A 25,091-nucleotide genomic window follows, 5' to 3' on the forward strand; every position below is an offset into this window, starting at 1 on the left:
GAAACCCCGATGCCAAGGCTGAGACCCCACGCTGGCACAGAGGGCCCAGCCCTGCCCCGTGTGGGGAAAAGGTGAGTTGGGGGCTCCGTGCTGAGGGTGGCTGGGGGGACATGGCTCTGCAGGGCTGTGCTGTGACACTGGTCCCCACCTGCAGTCCCAGCACCTGGTGCCCTCCAGTCCCATCCTCACCCGACCTCTCTCCCACAGCTGATGCCAGCGATGCCATCCCAGGACACCGAGCTCAGGGATGTCTGGCCCCGGTGTCCATCCGGCCCCAGGAGCCCCCGTGTCCCACCAGGATGGCCAGGCAGCCCCGCAGGTGGGTGTGAGGTGGGTTGGGGCAGCCAGGGACCCACCTGGGATGGGGGGCAGGGGGAGACCTGTGGGGCACAGGGATGTGGTGTGGACCAGCACCCAGGTTCTCTCTGCTTCGACTTCCTTCCCAGCACGGAGCTGATTTCCTCTGGCATCACGTGCACAGTGTGGGGCCAGGGGAGCCCAGCAGGGCACAACTCGACCTCGTGGGCAGAGGCAGGAGGGAGCAGGAGGGCAGGTAGGAGGGAGACGCCGCAGCTCTGGGGGCCCTGTGCGTGGGAACCACCCCAACAGCAGCCCCTGTGCTTGGCCGAGCTGCTCCAGGGCTGGGCATGAAGACAGGGTGGTCCATGGGCACCTGCCCACGGCCTGGTGCCCTGTACCCGCCGTGCTGGTGGGCCTGCCCTGCTGTGCCCCCCGGGCTCGGTGGGACGGGGATGCTGCTGTGCCGTGGGGGTGGGATGACATCCTGCCCGTGGTTCCCCTGCTCTGCTGCACAGAGGAAGTGCCGCCCGCAGCAGGGCCGGTGTGGGGCTGGTGTGGGGCTGGGAGAAGGTCCTTCCCCAGAGCCTAAGGAGCCCTTTTGCTCCCTGGCAGTTGGAACCACAGCGAAGGACAGGGAGGCCGAGGACGGGGAGCCCCCAGGTGAGTCCTGGGCTGGGGGAGAGGGAGGGACAGGGATGTGCCTGGGACAGGCCCCCCATGCTGGGGCAGGAAGAGCTTCCTGCCCCGCTCTCGCCTGGCAGTGCCGGTCCCAGCCCCAACCCCACTCTTGCCTCCTCTCCCCAGAGCTCCCAGCACCGGTGAGGATGGAGCCGGCCAAGCTCCCGCTCACCAAGAGGATGGCTCCTGCTCCCCCCGTCCCTGCCAAGGCCAAACCAGTCCCTGTGCTGGCCACCAAGTAAGACATGTGGCCGTGCTGGAGTGTCTGGGGCCACAACGATGTCCCAGCACCAGGGCCATGCCCACGGCCATCTCTGGGCCCTGGAGCAGGACTGGCTGTGCCATTTCACACCTCTGCTGTCCCCAGGCCTGGTGACCCCCAGCCCAGCGCCACGGCTGACATGGGACGGGGCAGAACCGGTGACCCAGGTAGGGTGCAGGGGCCACACGAGGGGCTGCAGGGGGGCCAGGCCCTGCCTGGTGCCAGGCACTGATTCCCGCTCTTTCCTTGGCAGATGCCGACGGCTTCAATGCGGTGTCGGTGACCACGGCCAGGCTGAGCCACCCCACGGCCACACGGCCACGGGTACCCGGCCAGCGGCCACCCAACCTTGTCCTGGGGAGTGCAGGGGGTCCCTGTGGGGTGGAGCAGCCCTGGGGGCCGCCCCACGCCAGGCTCTGTGTCCCCGTCCCCAGCGTGGGGCAGGCGGAGGGGCCGGAGGGGAGGCCGCTGGTCCTGGAGGACCTGAAGGCCGAGGTGCGGACCCTGCACATCCTCGTGGACCTGATGCGAGTCCAGCACCTGTGAGTGGGGATGGGGGGTCGGGGGGTCCCCAGCGGCTCCCTCAGGCCGTTCCCCGCCGGGTCTGGCCCCGGCTGAGCCGTCCGGGCGCGTTGCAGGCGGGACCTGCAGGACCTGCGGCTGGAGCTGTGCCAGGAGCAGAGCCAGCGCCAGGCACTGCAGGTGAGTCCTGGCAGGGGCTGCCCCGTCCCGGTGCCCCCGTGCCCCCCGGCACTCACAGCCTCTCCCCACAGGCAGAGATCGAGCAGCTGAGGAAGGGGCTGTCCTGTTAGTGCCCTGGGGGCTGCGCTGCCCACCTGAGGCAGGTGGGGGGCACATGGTGCCCTGTGCCCCCCGACCCCGCTGCCCCCAGCCCGGATCTGCACTCACTGGGCACAAAATGCCCACCCTGTGCCCAGGTACTGCTCCCTGCAGCACAACTGCCCCCGAGTGTATAGAAATTGTTTATGATAAACTATTTTGGGCATGGATCTCTGTGTGGGGGCTGCTCAGGGAGCTGCTGTGGGCTCCCATGTCCCTGTGGGAGTGGGCTGGTCCTGCCGGGCACAGGGGGTCCCACCATGGCACAGGGGGTCCTGCCAGGGCCCACAGCAAGGCTGGGACAGGGCCTCCTCCTCCTGCTTGTCCTCCTCCTCCTCCAGCCCCCACATAGTTTCCCAGGCCAGCTCCAGTCCCAGCCCCAGCACATCCTGGCCTCCAGCCACTGGAGAACATCTGGAAAACATCTGGATCCTGCTGGCGCTGGCGGCAGGGGGGACCAGCCTGGGAAGAAGCTATTTTTATAAAGCTGCTGGGGAGGGGGCAGTGGGGCCCCCGCACCCTGTGGGGCTGTGCTGGGGCTGGGAGCAGGGCAGGATGCGGCTCAGCCTGGTGGGAGCAGCCACATCCCTGGGGAGCAGCGGCCATCCCAGAGTCCAGCGGGAACATCCGCCCTGGTCCCGCCGGGAGGGCGCTGGGTCATGGTGGGCGGTGCCGGAAAAGATCCGGCTAAATTTAGTGGGGCCAAAGAGGGAATTGGCCTGGGGAGGGGCTGAGACAATCCCTGTGTCCAGGGCCCCCCATAACTCAGGACCCCACCACGCTGGGCTCCAGCTTGTGTATAACAGCACCATGTTTGTGGGGCAGGAGCCCAGGGCTCACACGGACGCACAGCCCGGCCCTGCCCCACGGGGTGACCCCCCACCCATCCCGGCTGAGATGGGCCAGCAAGGTCAGCCCTGTCCCTGTCCCTGCGTGTCCTGGGGCTGCTTGGCTGGTGCCAGCCTCGTACCAATGGCTCAAAGTGCATCATGTCCCGCGGTGCTGCGGGGGAGTCCAGCCCCGGCCATGCCCGTGGCACCGCGGTCCGGCTGTCCTTGGTGCAGGGACAGCCCAGGGCGGCTCCGCCGGTGCAGGGGCCACAAGCGGCCCCCGTGTCCTGCCGGTCCCTCCTGGCACGGCGTGGGATCGGCTCTGGGGGGAGCAGGCACCGTGCCAGGGCAGCTGCCCCCGTGCCAGGGCTCAGTAGTAGTGGACACGGCCCAGGGTGCCGACGGAGCCGATGGTGCCGGAGCCCAGGATGTCGGGCTGCCCGTTGCGCCAGATCTCGCGGATGATGCGCTCGCGCTCCTCCAGCCGCTGCGCCCGCTCCAGCTCCTCCGCCGACGCGAACACGTTCACGGCCAGCGCCCCGTCCCCGGGGCCGTGGCTCTCCAGAGGGATCTCGGTCACCGGCAGCAGCGACTCGGATGCTGCGCGGTCGATGGTGTCCTCCTCTTCATCCTCGTCCTCGTCATCCTCCTCCTCGTCCTCACTGGGGTGGCCGGGCCGGGCCGGGGGGCGCGGGGGGGACCGGCAGGACAAGCGCAGCACCAGCAGGCACAGGGTCAGCACCAACCCGAAGCACACGCCCAGCACGAAGTAGAGCCCGAAGCTCTCGGGGTTGGCTGTGGGAGAGCAGAGGGGGTGAGGGACCGGTCTGTGCTGCTGAGGGCCCACAGTGGCCCTGGGGTGGCCTTGGAGTGCCCCAGACACGCCCTGGCTCACCTCGGATGTGGGCGTACGCGGCCATGCTGTTGCTGAGCAGCTCCATGTCCCTCCGGCGACTCTCCATCCCGTGCCCGGCGGTTCTCAGCGGCTCCAGGTATGGCACACACTCGGCATCTGCGGGATGGGGGGGCTGAGCAAGGCTCTACAGGGGGCTGGGAACCCCCACAAGTCCCCCGGTCCCTTTCAAGGCCGTGCCTGGGTACACCCAGGGGCTCCTCGCTGAGCGGGGCTCGTTCCTGGGCTGGGCTGCTCCATCCGGGGCTGGAATCCCACAGATGCTGAACTGGAGCCATCCCACTCCACCGCCCTCCGTCCTTCCTGAGGGACCAGGACGGATACGGCTCCTCCTGGACGCAGCATCAGGCGGATCCGTGGCACCGGGCCAGGCTTTCCGGCCCCTGCCCTGGCCACGGGATGGGTCACGGGGCAGGGCGGGATCCCAGCACACATCCCTGTGCTCGTGGGAGCCGGAGCTGCCTGCGCTCATGTGCACACGTGTGCTCCAACACACACACACACACACACACACGTGTGCTCCAACACACACACACACACACACGTGTGCTCCAACACACACACGGTGTGCTCCAACACACACACATGTGCTCCAACACACACACACGTGTGCTCCAACACCCACACACGTGTGCTCCAACACACACACGTGTACTCCAACACACACATGGTGTGCTCCAACACACACACACACACGTGTGCTCCAACACACACACGTGTGCTCCAACACACACATGGTGTGCTCCAACACACACACACACACACACACACACACACGTGTGCTCCAACACACACATGGTGTGCTCCAACACGCACACACACACACACACACACACGTGTGTGTGCTCCAACACACACATACACACCCGTGTGCTCCACACACCCCGTCAGGGCAGTGTCCCTGTCCTCGTCCCTGCACGGCTCTGGCCCAGCTCCAGCCTTGGCCCTTTCCCGGGGGCTCTGCAGTGCAGGGACAAGGACGGGCACAGTGCAAAGGCCACCAGGACAACGGGCAGGATGGGCAGCAGGGCAGTGGGAAGGATGGGAGGCAGGACAGCGGGCAGGGCATGGACAGGGCGGGAGGCAATTTGGCCCTGGCAAGGGACGAGCTCATTTCCCAGAAAGGGCTCCAGGGAGAGAGGAATGAGGAAAGAAATGCAGAAAATGTGACACATCAGCAGAACCATCCCCGACAGTCCAGGGTTGTGGGGCTGCAGCACATCCCGGGGCTGGGCAGCCCCTCCGGTGGGACACCCCAAAGCAAGGCCAGCAGGGTCCCCAGGAGGGGTGGGTGCCCTCCCTGTGGAGCGGCTGCACCGCCGGCCCTGCCCCGCCAAGGCTGTGGGGCTGGAGGGGCACAGCCCTGCCACGGGGCCCCAGGGACGCCCAGAGCCCCACACGGTGCTGGTGAGGGCACTGCAGGGCTGATGCAGGGCCTGAGGGTCCCCAGGTGTTCCCAGGCACTCAGCCCTGCGTCCCCAAGGGCCGAGCCCGGCGTCCCTCAGCGCTGCGTCCCCAAGTACCACACTGAGCGTCCCCGAGCCGCCAGCCCCGCGCCCTCACCCGCTGCATCCCGAGCTCTCCATCCCCGGGCACCCAGCCCCGTGTCCCGGCACTGCTCCCGTGTCCCCCAGCCCCACGTCCCCCGAACTGGAGCTCCTCAGGCAGGGACGGGGCAGAGCCCGACCCCCGCCGTGCCCTCGGGGTCCCTCGGGGTGCCCCGCGGCCCTGAGCCCACGCGGTGCCGGGGCCGGTACTCACCGGGGCGGGAAGGCGGCGGAGCCGCTGCACTTTGGCTGGAGCGAGGGAAGAGAGGGAAAGGTCTGTTTAGCATTAACGCTGCAGCAACAGGAAATAGTTCGGAGGCGGCTGGCGGTCAGCGCGCCCCGAGCCAATGGCAGCCCCGGCCGGGGCTCGGCGGGGCCGGGGCTCGTCCCGCTCCCCCGGGACCCCGCGCTCGGCCCGGCTGCGGAGCCGCCCCATCCCGGCCGTGCCCCGAGCCCGCCCGGCCATGGGCAGTGCCCGGCCCTGTCACCCCTGGCAGAGGTGTCGGAGGGGCTCGGGTTCCCTCGTGCCAGCCCTGGACGTGCCGGGGCCGGACCTCGGGGACACGAGGCTCCGCATCCCACCACTGTCCCCAGCGGCCACCCCGGGGAGGGACAAGCTCAGAGAGGCCCCCATCCCACTCCTCTCCCACCCCTTCCCCGCGGGGTCGCCGGGCTCTCGTATGAAGTTTTATTGCCGACATGCAGGAGTAGTTCCCATGTAGTACAAAAATAACGTCTTTATACAAATTTTTTTCCTCTTTTTTTTCTTTTTCTTTTTTTCCTTACAACAGGCTCTGTCCCGCTGCAGCCCCTGGGCCCCCCCGTCCTGCCCCCCACACCACCCCCTTCCAGTTTGCCTTAGCACAAGTGGGATTGACCGGTGCTGCCCAGGGCACAGGATCCTGGTGTGACACAGCCTCAGGGAGTCACAGAATATTGCTTTTTGCTTTAACTTTGGGGAAAAAAAAAAAAAACGACAAAAATAAAGAGGTGGGAGCGAGGCAGGAGAGAACCAGAAGGAGAGAACAGGGCCCTGGTGGGGTGCTCAGGGGGTCCCTGCCCTGCTGCTGGTGGCACACACTGGGGGGTGCTGGGACAGACCCACCATCTTCAAAATAAATAAGGCGAAAGAATTGGGGCTACTGGCTCGGCTGGGGCCGGTGCAGGGAGCTGGTCTGTGTTAGTGTTCACGAGGCCCTGCCTGCCCACGGGGCCTTGGCGAGGCGCAGGCAGGACGTAATGCCCGACGGGGCCGGGGATGCTTCAGGTCCATCCCCGTCCCCACAAAGCCACCAGTGCAGTGGCCCAGCTTAGAGCCCGTCCCCTTCCCCAGCCCGGGGCAAGAGAGGGCAACAACACGCTACAAACATCTGCTACTCGCTCCCCGCCCTCCCCGGGAGGGCTGGGCCCAAAGAACACGCTGGCCCCAAAGAGCAGGACAGCCCCAAAAAGCAGGGCAGCCCCCCAGCTCTGACCCTCCCTGCTCCCAGGGCTGGCAGGAGGGTGACAGCAGGGCTGGGAGCAGCAGGGAGCAGGGAAGGAGGCAGCCAGAGAGCCGCTGCCTCGAGCGGGAGCCCTGGCACGGGGAGCCCTGGGAGGTCTGTGTGAGAACAGTTCATCTGGCAAGACAGGCATCCAGTTCATAAATGAGGCTCAGAAACAATCATTCCTGTTCTCAGCACAGGCCAAAACTCTTCCAGTGGCACCAGGTGACAAACCAGGACATCCTTCCCCCACCTGGGCACGCAGGGAGGGCAGAGGCACCCCAGTTTTGGGCTGGGATGGCAAGAAAAGCTGGGAACAAATACAGTAGACACTTCAGCCTGCCCCTTCCTACCTCTAGGTGGATTACTTTGGGAAGCTTTTCACATTATAACTCATATATTACATCTGTACCACAACTGAGGGGGAAAATGCTAAATCAGAATTAATGCAACTGTAACTGCACCTGGGACAAGCTACTGAAAAATAAGATTAAATCATAGATCCTTATAAACCAAAGGAATCAGTGAAAGGGGGGAGGGGGGGCAGAGGCCCCAGGGGGCCAAGTCCTGTGCAACCTTCGAGCTGGGACAGGATCCCAGCCCTGCAGCTGGTGCTGCCGGGATGACTCCTCGGCTCCTGCCCGGGCGGTGGCCGGGCCCTCCGGTCACAGCGGTGGCCACACGGCCACTGAGGGCTGGTCAGCACGGCCAGACCGGGTGGCACGTAAGGACAGAAACAGATTTGATGCAGATGAAGGGAAGTGGGAGGTTTCAAGAAATTCTTCCTTTCCAGAAACCCTGGTAAATCCAAGCTTATTCAGACCACACGGAGCGGGCACCACACGGGGCTGCTCTGTGCCAGCAGCTTCACCCTCGGAAGTCTCCTCCTTTCCCACAAGCTTTGCTCGATCCAGAGAACAGCATGGTTAAAAAGACAAGAGAGGTAGATTACAGTCATGATTAAAAGCAGATTAGTCATCTAGGCTTCGATTTTAAAAAACAGATTCCAGAAGATGCCAAGAGGTTTGCTGCTTCCAAAACTAGCTTTTCCAAAAGTCTTCTCCCTCCGGAGCGGGTGTGAGTGCGTGTCCCTGGACAGAGCTTGGGATTTGCTACATTATTCCCCGTCGTGGGACACCGGTATTGCTGTAGGCTGGAGCAGGCAGGTGAAGGCAGACTGCAGGGTGGTGCTCGTGCTCTCGGGGCGTGGGGAGCTACTTCCGGAGGTACCTCTGGGCCAGGATGGCCGCGTCCAGGGGGTTCATGGGCTGCGCGTCGTGGCCCAGGCGCCGCACCGGGGGGATGTTCCCGAACTGCCGCTTCTGCAGGAAGCTCTTGGCCTCATGCAAGGTGTTCTTCTCCTCAGCCAAGAGCAGCTGCTGCCTCATGTAGTTCTCGAACTCGTACTGGGAGCACTCCTCCGTCACCTTCACCTGCAGAGACCCACCTGTCAGAGCCACGCCCGCAGCCCCACGGCTCCTCCGACGGGCCTGGGCTACCAGGGGATAACGGGGGTCCTTGTGCTGGGCACGCAAGCAGGACTTCCTGTGAGCCACCGCTGTCACCAGGACAGACCTTTGTCCTAGTGTGGCTCATCCCAGCCCTGCCAGGCCCTGGGGCTGCAGCTGCCTGACCCCCATCCCTGCTGCACACCCTGCACGGCCGCCCCCGGGCAGCCAGGCCGTGGCAGCACTTCCAGCATGGAACAGACCACAGGAAAACAGGATGTTTGCTCCCATGGTGGAGCTCACCGGGAGCCGGAGCCAACCCTGCTGCCTCCTCCCAGCATTCCCAGCTGTGTGAGGGAGTGAGCACTGCTGGGAGTGGACTGAGTTGCCCCTCACCGGCTCTGGGGCCAGCGAGTCACTTCCAGGCAGCTCGGCCAGCTGGATGTGACTCCCAGTCCCAGCAGCATCACCCTTTCCTTCCGCCACACAGGGTGATGAGGACTCGGCCACGTCTTCCCTGCCCTCCCCTTCCCAGCTCAGGGGCACAAGGGCTGCCATCCCTTCCCATTACACACAGACTTGGCACAGCAGCACGGAAAAGCAGTTCCTTGGAAAGGAAAGCAGGAAAACCTACCTCCTGGGGGTTTTCAGGATTAGCCACTTGGTCATCGATGTCCGGCACCACTTGCAAAGGGCCACTCAGCGAGGACATGGACTGCCTGGGGGAGAGCACAGTGTTGGCATCCAGAGTGTGGCACCGGCTCGACCACCCTCACCCAGCCCTGGGTGATCCCACTGGGATGGCCATGGCTGCCACCAGCACTGGCACAGGCCTCTCCAGCTGTATCCGTCAGCACACACCGGTGGTAGAGACGGGATGCAAAGACTTCCTGCAGCTCCCAGAGCCTCCTCTGGTGAGCTGAGCCCGCCACAGCTGGAACAACACAGCCTGTGGCCAGAGACAGCATGTCCTGGCTCTCCCCGTGCACGTACCAGGACGCTATGATGGAGCTGAGGGAATCCAGCACTTCAGAAGCTGTCAGCCGCTGCTGCGGGTCCAGGACCAGCAGTTTCCGGATCAAGCACACAGTGTTTTCCGAGACCCGGCCATCCCTGGGGGACAGAGCATGGTGAGCCTGGGGCAGGCAGGATGGATGTGCTGGGAGCACAGCTCAGGAGCTACTGGAGCCACCACTGCTCTGACCCTGAGACCCCCAAATTAACCAGGGGGTCCATTCCCTGTCCCTGAGCTCGGGACCTACCTCACCTTCCCACGAGCTGTCCCAGCTCTGCTGCTGCTCCTCAGTGTCCACCCCAAACAGCCTGTTCTCAGGACTGCTGCGACCCTCGGGGCACTGACGGGAGCCCCTCCAGCTCCAGTTGTCCCAGTAAGGCCCAGTAGGCCCCTGGGGGAGGCTGTACTCACTCAGGGGGGCAGGCTGTACTCCCTCGGGGGGGGGAGGCTGTACTCCCTCGGGGGCAGGCTGTACTCCCTCGGGGGGAGGAGGCTGTACTCCCTCGGGGGCAGGCTGTACTCACTCGGGGGGAGGCTGTACCCCCTCGGGGGGGGGAGGCTGTACTCCCTCGGGGGCAGGCTGTACTCCCTCGGGGGCAGGCTGTACTCCCTCAGGGGGAGGCTGTACTCCCTCGGGGGCAGGCTGTACTCACTCGGGGATGGTGTACTCGGCAGCCTTGATTTTGCGGAAGAGCTCCTGAGGTATGCTGTCGTAGAAGGGGAACTGGCCGTAGAGCATGGTGAACAGCACCACCCCCAGTGCCCACATGTCGCTGGGCTTCCCACGGTACGGCCGACCTGGGGACAAGGGACACACACCCTGCAAACGCTGCAGAGCACAGGCCTGGTGACCCCCTCACCTCCCCAAGGAGGCACCCTGCATGGCCTTCACTGAGCCTTGGGGCTTCCTCATCCCAAGGCACCAAAACTCCCCCCAGGGTGTATCCTCTGTGAATAAGCAAACTGTCCATCTCCACACAGGTGCCCTCCCATCCTCTGTGGAGCAGGAATGGCCCTGCTGAATGACCCTGACACGATCCAAGGGCATCAGGTAAATCAGAACTGCTGTGACCTGTGCTGGAGTTCCCAAGTCACTGCCCCTCACCATCCCTACAGCCTGGCAGGTTCCACAGATCCACCTGCCTGCAAGTTCAGACCAAGGGAGGGGAAATTCAAGGGCCAGAGAGCACAGGGCAGGGGGAGGCAGGAAAGAAGCCCAGGAAGGATAAGACTGAGCTCATGGTGATGGGCTTTGCCTCTGGGATGGATCCAGCACACAGCCACTGGAGCCAGCCTTAAAGTCACAGAGGGCGCAGGAAGGTGTTTCCCTGCACAAAAGACATTCTCAAGGCTGCTGCAGCCCCGGGGTTCACCTGATGGAAACGTTGCTTCCAAGCCCCTTCAGTCACAGCAATCAGCCCACAGCAGCACGGACGAGGGTCACCGAACCAAACCCCAGTGCTGCAGCACAGCACAGGACTGAGGGAACGACTTCCTCTGACTCACACAGTGAGTCACTGCTGCAGCATTTGGTATTTGTACTAATTATTCTTTGCTTTATATGCTCATAAAAAGGCACCTCTCCCTCCTCCCCCTCCAACTTTTCCTGCTGTGACATTTCAGCAGCCATCCCTCAGAAGAGACAGTTTCTCCTGGAGACCCACAACAGTGATTAATTCCTCAGGCGTTCCAGCTTCCCCTGCACAGGAGCACCAGCAATACAGAGGGATGCTCAAAGCTGGTGGTGATGCCTGGAATGTCCTCAAGTAACTTTTCCCTCAATGCCTGGAGGGGAACTACAGACTGAGCCATTTTGGGAGAACGTTTTGGAGAGAAGGGTTGATCTCAGACACCAGAGCCAGGGCAGGGCAGTGGCAGCATGGGCCAGGCTGGGCAGTGCAGGATGAGTCCTGAGCTAAGGCTGTGCCTTGCAGGGTCTCAAACGGCCTCAGGTGCCAGCAATCAGCCAAGACAGCCTGTTCAGTGCCCTGTGGCCTCCAGGCAGGCCAGTTCCACCTCCGAGAGTGCCCTTAGAAGAAACGCAGGAGGGGAGCTGGGCTGAAGTGGTGGACACATCAGCACCCCGGAGCAGGAAGGAGCAGCTCCCTGCAGCCTCCTCCAGCCACTTGAGCCACAACTGCTCCAACCTCCTGCACAGCAGTTGGCTCCTGTCACCCATCTGGTCACAAGGGCCTCAGGATATCCTGCAGAACAGGAAAGGCCTGCAAAAAAGCCAGGATCCACCACCCCGCCTGCCTCTGCTCCCTTCCTGGCTCAGTCCTGCCCGGGAGGGAAGCACCTCAAACCTGCCTGGCAGATCACAACGGAAGAGCTCAGCTAGTTTGTTCCTGCTGCCTGCAAATAAACCTCCAGAGAGGAGTCCACTGGGGCTGGATGTCCCAGGACCAGCTCCCTCTGAAGGCCTTTCTGAAATCCAGCCGGGACACCAGGAACAAGGAACTCCTGAGCTAATGCCCAACGTCTGGATCTACAGAGGGAGAGGTTCCATATGCACAGTCCCACCTGTACCCTTCAACGCTAGGCCAGCTCATTTGGGTAAGAAGAAACCCCCCCAGGACCACCAGTGGCTGCTCAAAGGCTGGTACAGGAGCAGAGCTCAGAGCTCATGGAAGAGAAACCTCCTGAAGCAACTGAACAGACAGAAACCACAGCTGTTTCCAACAGCACTGGGAACAGCTAAAGGCAGGAGGACATCAGGGAATGCTGTTCTGTGCCAGACTCAGCTCAAGGCCTCTGCTGGAGACAAGGCACAGGCCAGGTTGCTGGAGAGGGGATCCAGCCCAGACAGACGGCTCTGGCCTGCCCTCATCATTCCTTTATTTTTAAGTAACTCCTCTCTGTCGGCCCAGAAGCTGCCCAGAGGGTCACCAGTTCCTGCTGGAAGTGAGCAGCAGCTGCAGCAACTGCTCCTCTTAGTGCACAACTCAAATACTCTGATATCCTGGTGGGATCTGGACTGGCTGTCCCTTAAGAAAAGCCTCAGAAACAAGATTCAGACGTGGGAAAGCAAATGTCTTGTCTGCAGTCAGACTTATTAGGGAACAGGCAGGAGCTCTGAATTAGCTTTGAAGTTCAGACAAGCCTAAGAAAAAAGTCACGCTCGCTCCTTCCCTCCAATTTTCCCAGCTGGAAAAGCAGATCAAGCCTCCTAACTGGGCCCTGATGAAGGCAGGTACATATGGGGACACAACAGGCGGGTTTATTTATTGTCAGGAGGCACAACTGAGTGAAACAAGCGCTGAGCTGGGGCTGGGGGAATTCCTACCGCTGAGCACGTCCGGGCTGATGTAGGCAGGGCTCCCACGCTGGTCCTTCAGCAGGTCGTCCTCACTCACCAGGTGCTTCCCCAGGCAGAAGTTGGTGATGGTGATCCGATGAGTCCTGGGGAGAAGCACAAGGTGTCAGGGAACCACACAGCCCAGACAGAGGGAGTTAACTCCAGAACAGAGGTGTGTGCCTGGGGGGCTTTTTGGGAAGCTTGAAGTGCTGGGAAAAGACACAGGGAGCTGTAAGATGAACTGCATCCCAAAGGGAAGGGATTCCACACCTGTCAGCACGGCTTGCAAGGCTCTCACAGGGGAATCAGAGGGTCTCTGTTACAGCTATGGAAACATCCACACCCAGGCTGGGTGGCACATGTAAGCACAGGATGGTACCTGGCCCACCTTGCAGCCACTCAGGTGCCTTGGACAGTCTCCCAGGAGCATCTCAGCCTTTCAGCTACTGATTCTGCCCTGCATCCAAAGCATCTTCTTCACACCACACTTTCTGGAACTGAGGGAAAACATGCAGTGGGAGGGCTGCCCCGTGCCTGACCCCCAGGCACTGTGTGTAAACACTGCGTGTTTGTGTCACCAGATGAGCTGCAGGAGCTCTGATCACATTCAGCACAACCCCTTTTGTGTCACCCAACTGTCCCACACAGGAGCCTGGTGGCAGCTCCACGTGATCTGCAGGACTGCTCTCCACACACGGGTGTGCTGAACACAAACCCTGATCAACACCCAAAACCCTCCTACAGAAAAGGCAGAGCTGCAGGGACACAAAATTTCTGTTAGGACACCCCTACTTCTCTACGGCACTGCCAGCTCCCATTAATGAATTTTTCCATTTCTCATTACAAAACTACTGTCACATTAAACCTTCCACGTCACTCAGATAATTTCAATTTTAACTTACAACTCACAGGTGTGAGTAGAAAAACACTGTCTGGAAGATTTCTATATTCTTGAGAAGTATTTCACAACCAGAGCCTGAGAGAATGGATTAAGTCAGTCACAATAACCAAGGAACATTCCCAGCCAGTCTTACAGACAAGTGAAACAGAACCAAGTGTGGGTTGGAAACGGAGAGCTGGTTATTAAAACAGACAGACTGGTGTTTAAGAAGTGTTAGCTACAACTGTCAGGAGACTTCCCTGGCTGAATAACAAGCTGCAGGATTTGTTAAGGATTTAAAAGACTAAGTGTTCTACAGGACACTAAAATGTTCAGGGTTGCTTGGTTTTATTTAGTCCCTGAAATTTGATCTAATCTGTAATCACCCAACTCCTGCACTGCCCAGTGGGGAAACCTGGGAGGCTTTAATGTCTCGTGGGGGACAAGGTCTGAGGGACCCTCAGGTGGGACATGTCAGGACCTTGCAGTGGCACCTTCATGCCCCACCACGAGGAGGGACCTGGCTCCTGGTGAGCTCAGATCTTTGTTCCTGCTCCGGCTGGTCCTCTCCATGGAGATGGTTCTCACGCCTCTCCCACCCTTCCCATGACTCACTGCTGCACAGGCTACAGCCCTCCCTCACCAAAGCTTGTCAGTAAAGAGCAAAAACAGAGATGGAAAGTAAAGAGCAAAAACAGTCACAAGGAATGACTCTGGCCAGTGTGTTGACAGAGCTTCAAAGACCTCCCCCTGCCAGCGGTGCCCTGGGTGCTCCCCTGCACTCTGTGCCCACAAAAGAAGGGAAGTTCTGTGGGGACCCTTCAAAGCACCAACCTTTGCCTGCCTCTTCAGCAAGGAGGAGAATCAAAGCAGCAGGCAGGAGAGATTTATCTTACAGCAGCTCTACAGAAACAACTCAGAGGTGGCCTCGAGAGGCAGCAGCTGCTCTGTGTGTGTGGGGGGGGGACCAAGTTCAAACTCTGTAGGTAAAACCTGTTTGCTTTCAGTGTTAGGGAGGAGAAGCAGCAAGCTGTGAGCCCAGTGAGCCTGCAGGCTTTGTACAACAGACTCAGAGACTGCAGACCTCCAGCCTTCCAGCTTTTTATTCATTCCACAGAAAACCAGACAGTGTGAAAAGGATGAATTCCACTCATTCCTCAAGTTAGTGCAAAATATTTAGTCAGTAATGTAATACTGGAGGACAGAGCAGAGTGTCTGAGCTGAACTAGGTGTCAGCTAAATAACACAGAACCCAAGACACTGAAGAGCCCCAGGGAGCCAGCAAGCAGGGCCAGGCCATGACCCACTGCCCTGAGCTGCTGCCCCTCTGCACAGCATCCAGCACCCACTGGCTCCCATCAACCCCCCCTGGAACAAGGGAGCTGCCTCAGACACAAACACACACTGCACAGAAGAGCTTTTGTTTAGATAAGTCAATATTTTACTGCTAGCAAAAACACAGCAGTGCAACAGTCAGATCTAACACTGCTGTGATTGTAGGACAGCCTGCAGGGCTGGGAATGCTCTTGGCCCAATGGAGAGTGGATGATGGGAACAGAACCAATTACCACATTCAATTCTTCCTTTTGTAAACATTTATAAAATCAGTACTTCTCTTGCAAATTTCTGAATTACTACAAAATTCAGTTTTCAGCAGTTAGAATCCAAAAGGAAGTGCTGACAAGGGGTCACTAAGCTGGGGGAAAGAGTGAACTATCTAAGTGGGGCTCAATTCCTTTTTGGAGATAAACTTTGGATATAACTTTGGGCTGGGTCTGTATTTTTCCCTCACCCTCCTGCGTGAGAGGGTTCAACAAGTGCTGCCTTTGACTGTGTTTCTATTAGAAATCTGCTTTGGGGAAGAAACAAGAGCACTGCCAGGACAGCAGCTCTCCAGCACTCTTACCTTTTATTTAGCACCATGTTTCCTAGTTTCAAGTCTCTGTGCACAATATTTTTCTGTAAAAAATATAAGAGTATAACATAAGCAAAAGCCTATTTAGAAGTGTAAATTCCATACTCAGACCAGAACACTAAAAAAAAATCATGGCATCTTCATTCTCAGAAATAACCCAGGTCAAGGCTGCAGGTCGAGTTCCATTCTGGGTACTTTGTGCACTTCACTTTGATTCTGATCAGGACAGAACAAGCAAATTTGCTGCTCTAACACGAAGAGCTCTCAGACTTGAGATCTGAAGCTGAAGTGTCCAGGCTCAGTAAGGCCACTGTGATGAGCAGCAGCCCCACGCTGTGCTGCCCTGCAGTGCCACGGGGTAAGAAATCCAACATCCACAGAATCCACTTTTACTGCAACAGCTTCTAGTTCATTGATCTCAAACTTACAGCCTGAGGTTCCGAACCCACAAATCAATTCTTACATTGTGATTTATTTTGCTTCAAAAGGAAACAGCTTGTGTTTCCTGTGTTTGATCAGGCTCTGCTCTCCCCTGGCTGAGGTTACCACACTGTGGTTCCCCTGCCCTGCCCTCAGCTGGCCCCTCTCCACAGCCCACAGACACCACCTGATCATCCAGAAACGTGAGGAGCAGGGAGGGAAGGGAAGGGAATGCTCTTTAGGGCTTGGGGCACAAGGTTTTGTACAGAACACTGCCAACATCCATCTCCTGTAACCCGGTCACTGCCTGCACCAGGAAGTTTGAAAGCACCTATTATGCTAATGTGGGAAAACTCAGGCTCCCAGCACTGGAGGGGTAAGGAAGCTCTCACCTTGTGTAATGCTTCTACCACTCGTACCACGTCATAAAATATCACCACTGTCTCCCGCTCGCTGAGTCTCTTCTCTTTAATGACATAATGCTGCAGATTGATCAGATCTGCTGTTTTGTCACTGAAATCGTGAGCACAGAGACAGTCCAGCACCAGGCAAATGCGCTTCTTCATCTTCCTCACCATCCTGTTGGCTTCCAGATCTTCTATAATTTCACAGGCCCGGTCCTGCAGGGAGGCAAACACAGCAGCAACCCTTCAGGGCAGCCTCAGGGCAGGGGTACAGAGCTGGGAGAGCAAACAACTGCAGGGCCATCTCAAAATAAGCAAAAGCAATCACAGTGCTTGGTCTGTGCCCCGAGGTGGGATTTCAGAGAGATACAGGAGCTCTACTTCATGAATCACACAGAGTCACAGACTGGTTGGAAGGCACATTAAAGCTCACCCAGTCCCACCCCCTGCCCTGGGCAGGGACACTTTTCACCAGCCCAGGTCGCTCCAAACCCCGTCCAGCCTGGCCTTGGACACTTCCAGGGATGGGGCAGCCACAGCTTCCCTGGGCAACCTGTGCCAGTTCCTGACAACCTTCACAGGGAGGACTTTTTCCTCACAGGAGAAAAGAGGGTAGAGGAAGTCTGTGCTGTCTGGCTCTGTGCCACGTCAGTGCTGATGCTGTTCATACACACAGACCCCTTGAGCTGAGCCCAGGGAAGCTCTGCAGCAAAGCAGCCTCTGGGAACAGCAGGGATCCAACACACCATTCATGAGAAGAACAGATATTTTCAGACACAATTAGCAGTTCTTCCATGACATTAAACAAGACACAGCTGAGTTGGACATTCAGCTTATTTCAGACCTAGTACAGACGGTCTCAAGTGAAAAGCATGTTGACAAAATGTAACCAGCAAGTCAGGCAATACCAGCCATCAAACCAGTAATTCCCATCAGCCCCTCACATCAGTGAACAGCTCTGAAGGGATCAACAGCAACACAGTCTGCTCACACAAAAACTGACCAGCACAGTGACCAGTTTAACTGGCTGAAACAGTTTCTTGGCTATTTGTCTCCTATTAAAAGTCATCATAATCAGTATAAAGACCAGAAAGCACAAATTTAATTTTAAAAGGTGTTAATTAATTTGCCATTGAAGCAGCTGTTGTCCTGTTTGAAGGGGACAGTGCTGAATGCCTGTCCCACTTGTGAATGTTCTCACGTTTCCCAAATCCCAAACTCTGTTACATCCCACTGAACTCTGCAGAGCCCCTGTTTGAAGCAGCAGTGGTTAATCTCAGAGTGCTGGAACTCTGGACACACAAGAACGGGGTCAGCACAAACAGTCCATTAAACAAAAGCAGCTCAATCCACCAGCAATCCCTGGCATTGCCCCAGCCTGGACGGTGAGCAGTGTACCTGGAAGAGCCCGTGATGATGGACCACTCCTTCCTGGTTGTGGAGCAGGGAAAGGAGAGAATACTCTGTGTGCAGCAGCATCTTGCCCTGTCGTTCCTCCTGGGTTTCTATTCCTTTATCACCCCTTTCTTCTAAGGTGAGAATCTTCAGGAAAAGGGAAAAGATCTTTATGGCTCTCAGAAAAACCCACACGTTCCCTGCCCTCTCTGAGTTTTGGCATCCCCGTGTGTTTAACAGCTGATGGAATTGCTCTCGTGGATGTGTCCTTGCCACAGACCTGGCTGAACCCAGCACCCTCCACGCAGAACGTGCAGCAGCAGCTTCATAACCACAGAAAAGTGGCTCAGGTGGCTGTTTGCAAACATGCCAGGTGATTTTTCCCTCCTGGAGCTGCCCTATTCCAGGCACAGATCCAAGGGAGAGCAGCAGAGGCCCTGTCTCAGGGCTGATGTGGACACAGATCTGTGCCTGGCAGCGCTGCCCTGCCGAGGGGCAGCTCCAGCAGCCGTGTCTGACTGCACTGGCTCAGCCCACACCACTCCCTGCACGGGGCTGAGGAGCCCTGGGGAGCTGGGAGCTGCAGTTTGCTTACCTTCAGCTGATAAAAGTCATCTGTCCCATCCTTTCTTGCCAAACACTGAACAATACTTGGCACAGGGGAGTTACCTAAACGTGGACCTACAGCAGAAAGCAGAGACAGACTTGTTTTCCCTCCAGCAGCAGTGACTAACCCGGGTTACATCAGCGTCACGCAGCTACGTTTGCTGAAACCAAGTTCCCTTTTTGCAGGGGCCTGAAAGCCTTTCCACAAAAGCTAAAAAAACCCAAAGGTCTTAAACTCTGAAACCTTTCAGGACAATGTTTCACTTGTTCCCTTGAGAAACATTTATCAAAGCCCAACCGTGGCCCAGAGGCCTGCAGAAGTCCTCATTTCTGCATGTCTGAACCACACAGCAACACCCATGGCAACTGCTCCTGCCACACCTGGGAACCAGCTGCCACCTCTGCAGGGATGGCTCACGAGTGCCCAAATTTGCCCAAATTTCAAGTTACCACAGAGTCTCCACTCCTCAGTTTAAATCAATCAGCTCCAACTGATCATCCATTAGTTTCCACGGTACAGTCTACCATATTTGACAGTTTACATAACTAGTTCTGAACTAACAACTATTCTAGCAACTCTTCAGAGCTGGCAGAGAGGCCTTGCCTTGGCACATACCACTTCTAGTGGCCACTAGTGCAGTATTACATTGCCCCTGTGCTGATGTGACAGCACATTCCAGGTCAGCAGGGTCAAACATCTTCCCAGACCTCTAACCAAAAAGCCCCCAGATGAATTCGCTCATTAACAAAGTTTAAGAATGTAGTTTAAAAAAAAAAAAAAAAAGAGGGCTCATATTTCTCTCCAAAGCTCTGCCTGCCTTGCTGCACTGGCATCCCACACCTCCTCAGCTCACCCCAGGCTGCTCTGCACATCCACCGACCCGCGCTCTTGGGTAAGGCACCGAGTTCCACACCTGCTTTCCCTCACTCCACGGTGCCTTTTATTCTCAGTTTTGCCACCAGCAGCTCCCCTGACAAGTGCAAACCCCCCGTCCCTGCTTACCCAGGATGAAAGGACCCGCTCTCTTGGCGTTATTCCCAGAAATCCCCGCGCACAGAGCCTTTGCCTTGGCGGATGTTTCCCCAGCTCCTCTGTCCGATGCTCGCCGCTTCATCCTCGGCTCTTGAAAGGGAAGAGAGACCACGTCCCATGAGCCACTGAGTTACTCCCTCCTGCTGCCCTCGTCTGTACTGGAAGGCTCTCACCCACGGGTGCACTGGAGGCTCTGCCCACTCCTGTGTCTACACACGGCCCTGGCAGAGCAGGGGTGGGCTGGAGGCTCCGAGCTTTCTCCAGCCATAAATCAGCCTCGTTATTCACAGCAACATTTCTTACAACAGTTGTTTGAGAGACATAGTGGGAACAAGTCAAGATAATTAAGGCTTGTTTTACAGCAAAAACGAGTTTGCAAATTAACATATTCCAAAAACCTCGGAAAGAAGGTGCCCAAGTTATCCCTGTGTATGGGTGGCTGCTGCTGCTGCCCGGGGGCTTTCGGGGGATCCTCCATGGGGGATCCCCACGAGGCATCAGTCGCCCACCAAGTCCCTCAGAGGCTCGAGTCTGTTCCTCAAACAGCTAAGAATGCACAAAATCGATCATAAAAATTAATATTTTTCACCTTTCCCAACAAGGGCATAGAAAATAAACATGCTAGTTATCCTGAGATTCAATTAAATTCTCAATGACTTTTCAAAAATTTATTTTTAGCCTTTAAAAAAGTCCCCTCTCTCTTTGCACCTCTTTAGGATCCGACCTTGTTACATCTCCATCTACCTACATCCAATGCAGCTGAAATTTGGAGTCCAGCATGCACCAGCTCCAGCCAACAGAAGTTTTGTTCCCAGCACACCACCTCTTCACCTTTAGCTCTCAGAAAACAGTTTCGAAGACTTTCACAAACATCATCACATTCAGTGTTTGTGCTCTGACTTTTTAAAGATATTTTGGGGGGTGGGTGTGAAGAGGAACCAAGCACAGTTCCATTTCCTCACTCAAACCAAACCCTGGGAGTTCTTCCCTAAGAGGTTACTACAGTAGAGTGGAAAACGTTTTTTGGGCTGCCCTTATCTGTTTTAAACGAGCCACAGTGTTTCACCAGGCAAGAGAGTGACAAAGGACTCGATGTGAGAGCAGTTCCCTCTCTGGCAGCCCTGCCCCTCCCGTGGACACAGCTGATGTCACTGCATTGATTCATCCAGCAGTACCTGTCCCCAGGAGCAGGGACAGCCAGGGAGATAAGGGGAGGAGTCCTGCAGCAGATTTTGCATCCCTGCACTCCCAACTCCCACTGCCCTCACACCTCAGCAGAGCACTGCCACCACGCCCAGAGAGCTGCACAGAGCCCTGAGCCCCAGGGGCTCCTTGTTCCCTTCACATCCCCGGCCCAGCATCTGACTGTGCCTCACAAACTCCTCCCCTCCTTGTACATCGTCATCTCTGCTGGAAACATGTGAGTAACATTTCCACTGGAGAAACCCCCCGCACAGGAACTCTGGGATAAACCCCTTGTGCAATCCGGGCTGGACAGCTCGCTGGTGCAATGGAGTTACTGCAAACAGGGACTCACGTAGTTCAGCATCAACTGTATCCTTACTCTTCCTCCAAACTAGGTTTTCCAACGTCTCAGGAGACAGGAGTCATCACCTTGGAGAAGGCTGGATGGGCAAAAGGTCGAGGACTCTGTAACATGAAACAAGAGGCACTTGATGCTGTGGTTCTGGATTATTCTGACCACAATTATGCATTTGGGATGAAGCTGGAGACCTGGCCCAGAGGGTTCTGTCACACTCTGTTCCCTCTCTGTGCAGCCTTCGCAGGGAATCACATGAGCAACATCAGGCTGCACCTTTTCCCACCCAAATACCACACTGGGTAGTCCTTATCAGCGAGGATTAACCCAAATTCACATTTAAGCCTGGCTCACGGCAAATCCCAGCTCGTGGGAAGCCGTGTTGGACATGACCAAAACCCTCCATGAACACAACATTCAACGGAGCTTCCTGCATGGGAAGGCAGGTCCCAGTGTTGCCTCACTCCTTCCCGGGCCAACCTGGCCAGGGACAGCTCAGAGCCGAGTCATCAGCGCTCCCAGGGACAGAGCCGGGGCTCCCATTGGAAAGGCTTCCCTGGGAGCAGGCGGAGCTTGGAGCAGGCAGGCCCGCGGAGGAGTCGCTGGCTGGGGTATTGCAGGGAATGTTTGCAGGGCAGATCCCAAGGAAAGCAGGCTGTTGCATTAAGTGTATGAAATTTGGCCAAAACTACACCCCTTGTGTCCCAGCTGGTCCTTGGAGACCAGGATCATCCCACCCTGGGAGCAGGGAGAGGAAGTCTCCCACCGACTGTCTCCAAGGGCTTTTGGCTCTTCCTCCTCACCAGGGGAAATTTCTGGCCCCCTCATACACAGCCCAACCTTCTCCTCCTCCTGCAATGCCACATACAGCATGATCTACGTGGGGAGTTGAGTAAGAGAGTCATATGTGGTAGCATGTACTTCATTAAGCTGATTAGCATATGCAGGGTGTGCTTTTTAATATAAAAATGACCCTTAATCAGGCAAAAGTTACTTTTTGGCTATAGCATCCTTCAAAGTTTCAGTCATAGGACTTTGTTTTGTTCTTCAGTGCCAAACCAGACCCATCCTGTCTGCACTGTCCCTCCTCCCATGGCCAGCTCAGCCTTCCATCCCCAGAGACAACGTGGAATGCACAGGGGAACTTCCAGGCCCTTCCCTGGCTCATTATCCCACAGGGGCCGGGGTGGGCTCTGCTCCCCTCCCTCTGCACAGCACCAGGGGAGATTCCCTGTGCAGGAATGTTACCATTACTGGGGGCTCTGGAAGCTGAACCGTTCTCTGAGAGAAATAAACATATGTGTGTGTATATATATCTCTCTCCCTATAAAAAAAGCCCATTGTATGAGTCAGTGCAGCCCGTGTTCCGCTGCGCTGCCCTTCCGGGAAGGGAAGCCTGCTCCCGAAACGGAGCCCTGACTCACAGGGTTCTTGGAACTGCACGGACACTCATTCAACTTCTTCCCTGAGCGAGAAGTTCGCTCGAAACCAGGCACAGAATCTGTCTGACCAGAGAAGGAAAAATGCCAGGGCACTGGGCAGCACGAGGGGCTGGGGCACCCCTGTGCCGCTGGAAGGCACCCGGGAAAGCAAGGACAGGCTGAGCTTTGTGAGCTGGGAGACAGGAACAGCCCTGGCAGCCCCCGCTGAACCCCCCCACCAGAAAGACTCCTTCCTCAGCCAACCTGCCCATCAGCTGAGTCCCGGGCACGTGAGCAAGGCACAGCCAGCACCTGGGAGTACAGGAGCCCAGCACACCTTACCTCCACCCACAGCCAGCTGTGGCCAGTCTCCAGCTCCTCAGGGACAAAAAAGGCTTCCACAGTCCAAGTCACACATCAGGGAAAGCACATTCCAGCCCGGCCCCCCGCAGGCAGCCGGGGAAACTCTGAAGCACAGGGTTCCAGTACGTAATTTCAGCGCAAGCAACAAGCTGGGCTTTCTTCAAGCCCTTCTGATGCATCACCACATGAGATAGCCAAGGACTCATCTCTGGGAGTTCCCTCTTTGGTTACATAAACACCAACCTCAGCTTAACCCTTTCAAGCTGAAGCGCAGGCCACATTCCCGGGAAAAATCCTTGCTCCAGCCCAACACCCTCCCAGCAGGAGCCTGGAAATGCGGCTGCAGCACCCGAGGCTGAGCTGCTGCCCCAGCGCAGTCCCCAGCCAGGGGCTGCTCCCGTGGCCAGGCTGTGCTCACCCTCCAGACCCCAGGAGGAGAGGGGCGTGGTGTATCCCGAGGTTTTGCTTCTCCTTTACTGCCCCTGTCACCGCTGCCGTGCCACAAGCCCCCGCAGCAGGAGCTCTGTGCCCAGCGCGGCGTGACCCGCACACGTGCTGACACTTCCCAGCCAGGTGTGGCCCCGGTTTCTCCCAGCAGTGACTCACCTGGCCCTGGCTGGAGAGGAATGAAGTTCCCTGCACACAGTGCCAGGCTGGCGTTGCTGGGGTTTGCAGCGTGACAACACACTGACAGGCTCACCAAAAACCACCAACCCAAGACAGGCGTTTCACGCGGAAAATGACCACGGGCACACAGAGCTTCCTCTGTCCAGCAAGAGCTCCCAGCTGGAGCTCCCGGGCAGGAGGGAGGCACAGATGTACAGCCAGGATATCTGCACTGATAACACCCCCCTTATTCCACCTGAGCAGGCTGGGCAGCTCAGGCACCAGTTGTAGGGCTGACTCTAATCCCAGGATGGTCTGAGTTGGAAGGGAGCTTAAAGACCATCCCATTCCACCCCGTACCATGGGCAGGGACACCTTCCACTAGCCCAGGTTGCTCCAAGCCCTGTCCAACCTGGCCTTGGACACTTCCAGGGATGTGGCACCCACAGTTTCTCTGAGCAATCTGTGCCAGGGCCTCGCCACCCTCACAGGGAGGAATTTCTTCCCGATACCTAATCTACACCTACTTTCTGTCAGTGGGAAGCCATGCCTCCTTGTCCTGTCACTCCAGACCCTTGTAAATAGTCTCTCTCCATCTTTCTTGTCAGCTCATTCAGACACTGGAAGGCCACAGTTAGTTCACTCTAAAGTTTCTCCAGGCTGAGCAGTCTCACCTCTCCCAGCCTTTCCTCTCAGCAGAGCTTCTCCAGCCCTCTGATCACCTTGGTGCCTCCTCTGCACTCACTCCAGCAGCTCCATGTCCTTCCTGTGCTGAATCACAGCACAGCTCGGTGCCTACAAGGCTTCCCCTGCCTGCTCTAAGGAGACAATTCCGTAACACCCTGAGGATCAAACTCAGCTGAACTCTGCTCTTAAGGGACACGATGCCGTGACCAAACCCTCAGCACGGACACCACAGAGGAACAACCAAAGGATGCAGCGCGAGCCCCCAGCACACCTGCACTCAGCAGGGTGTGTGAAACCCACACCTCAAGGCTCTCAAAGGCTCTGCAAACCACCAAAGCACTGAACCCCCAACACCAGTGCAGCACATCCCCCCACAGCCAGGCCAGGGCGGGACACCGGGAGCCCCAACCCTCCTGTCAGGGGGAAGGTGCCATCCCACAGGCTCTCCCCCGCCAGGGAGAGCCTGAACACCCTCAGGGCCTGCACCGGCGAGAGCAGGGACCAGCACCGGGCTCTGGGTGGGGGAGATCGCTCAGCCCCCGGGGGAGCTCCCACGGGGAGCAGGTTCAGGCCCCCGGGGCAGGTTCCCGTTCCCCTCCTTCACTCCCCCATGGCCCCACTCCCGTTGTTCCCATTCCCATTCCCGTTCGCATTCCCCTCACTCCCCCATGGCCCCGTTCCCGTTGTTCCCACTCCCCTCACTGCCCCATGGCCCCGTTCCCGTTGTTCCCACTCCCCTCACTGCCCCATGGCCCCGTTCCCGTTGTTCCCACTCCCCTCACTGCCCCATGGCCCGTTCCCGTTGTTCCCACTCCCCTCACTCACCCATGGCCCCGGGCCCGGCCCGGCCCGGCCTCGCTCCGCTCCGGGCCCGCCTGGCACCGGAAGTGACGCCACCTCCCCGTCCCAGCCCGCCCCCTGCCGGCCGCAGCCGGGCCGAGGCAGCGACAGTGCGGTGTGTGATTGGACAGAGAGCTGGGGCCGGGCCGGAGCTTTGCGGTGGGCTCTGATTGGTTGAGGCGCCTTCAGGAGAGAGAGGGGAGCAGCGAAGGCCGATTGGCTGCGGCGCGAAGAGCCCATCGCTGATTGGCTGCGGCGGGACGAGCCTGTCGCTGATTGGCGCAGGGTGCTGGTGGGCACGCGGGAGATTCGAACGCGCGCTGATTGGCGGAGGGGCGGGGCCTGACGCGCTGGCCACGCCCACAT

The 25,091-nt window shown here is 58.1% G+C and overlaps 2 protein-coding genes across 3 annotated transcripts; both read right to left on the bottom strand.

The window, feature by feature from the left end:
- Positions 1–2,873: 2,873 nt before the first annotated feature.
- Positions 2,874–3,922, bottom strand: EVA1B (eva-1 homolog B). The gene is made up of 2 exons (XM_027719320.2): positions 3,806–3,922; positions 2,874–3,705 (listed from the first exon to the last, which is right to left on the bottom strand). Exons 1-2 carry the CDS (start codon positions 3,870–3,872, stop codon positions 3,281–3,283), a joined length of 492 nt encoding a protein of 163 aa, XP_027575121.2. The 5' UTR covers positions 3,873–3,922; the 3' UTR covers positions 2,874–3,280.
- A 3,892-nt stretch (positions 3,923–7,814) lies between these two features.
- On the bottom strand, positions 7,815–24,787 carry STK40 (serine/threonine kinase 40). 2 transcript variants are annotated; one of them, XM_027719315.2, is made up of 12 exons: positions 24,711–24,787; positions 20,806–20,918; positions 19,239–19,358; positions 18,225–18,310; positions 17,633–17,776; positions 16,223–16,450; positions 15,402–15,454; positions 12,604–12,719; positions 9,971–10,115; positions 9,296–9,415; positions 8,937–9,021; positions 7,815–8,287 (listed from the first exon to the last, which is right to left on the bottom strand). In XM_027719315.2, exons 3-12 carry the CDS (start codon positions 19,348–19,350, stop codon positions 8,069–8,071), a joined length of 1,308 nt encoding a protein of 435 aa, XP_027575116.1. In that variant the 5' UTR covers positions 19,351–19,358; positions 20,806–20,918; positions 24,711–24,787; the 3' UTR covers positions 7,815–8,068. The 2 variants fall into 2 exon arrangements, with proteins under 2 accessions (XP_027575116.1, XP_027575117.1); XM_027719316.2 differs by lacking the exon at positions 24,711–24,787 and adding an exon at positions 22,572–22,737.
- Between the last annotated feature and the right edge of the window lie 304 nt (positions 24,788–25,091).

This window comes from Pipra filicauda, unplaced genomic scaffold, assembly GCF_003945595.2.
Source record: "Pipra filicauda isolate LSUMZ 115617 unplaced genomic scaffold, ASM394559v2 scaffold232_size1229904_pilon, whole genome shotgun sequence".
NCBI lineage: Eukaryota > Metazoa > Chordata > Aves > Passeriformes > Pipridae > Pipra > Pipra filicauda.

What these genes read in the sequence shown, in the direction of transcription:
- EVA1B (XM_027719320.2), bottom strand. Translation starts at nt 3,872, where the DNA reads ATGGAGAGTCGCCGGAGGGACATGGAGCTGCTCAGCAACAGCATGGCC. An exon ending in CGCGTACGCCCACATCCGAG is followed by an intron (nt 3,706 to 3,805) that starts GTGAGCCAGGGC and finishes GCTCTCCCACAG; the next exon opens with CCAACCCCGAGAGCTTCGGG.
- STK40 (XM_027719315.2), bottom strand. Translation starts at nt 19,350, where the DNA reads ATGAAGCGGCGAGCATCGGACAGAGGAGCTGGGGAAACATCCGCCAAG. An exon ending in CAGCCCGGACGTGCTCAGCG is followed by an intron (nt 10,116 to 12,603) that starts GTAGGAATTCCC and finishes CCTTGTCCCCAG; the next exon opens with GTCGGCCGTACCGTGGGAAG. An exon ending in AGCTCCATCATAGCGTCCTG is followed by an intron (nt 9,022 to 9,295) that starts GTACGTGCACGG and finishes GCTCTCCCCCAG; the next exon opens with GCAGTCCATGTCCTCGCTGA.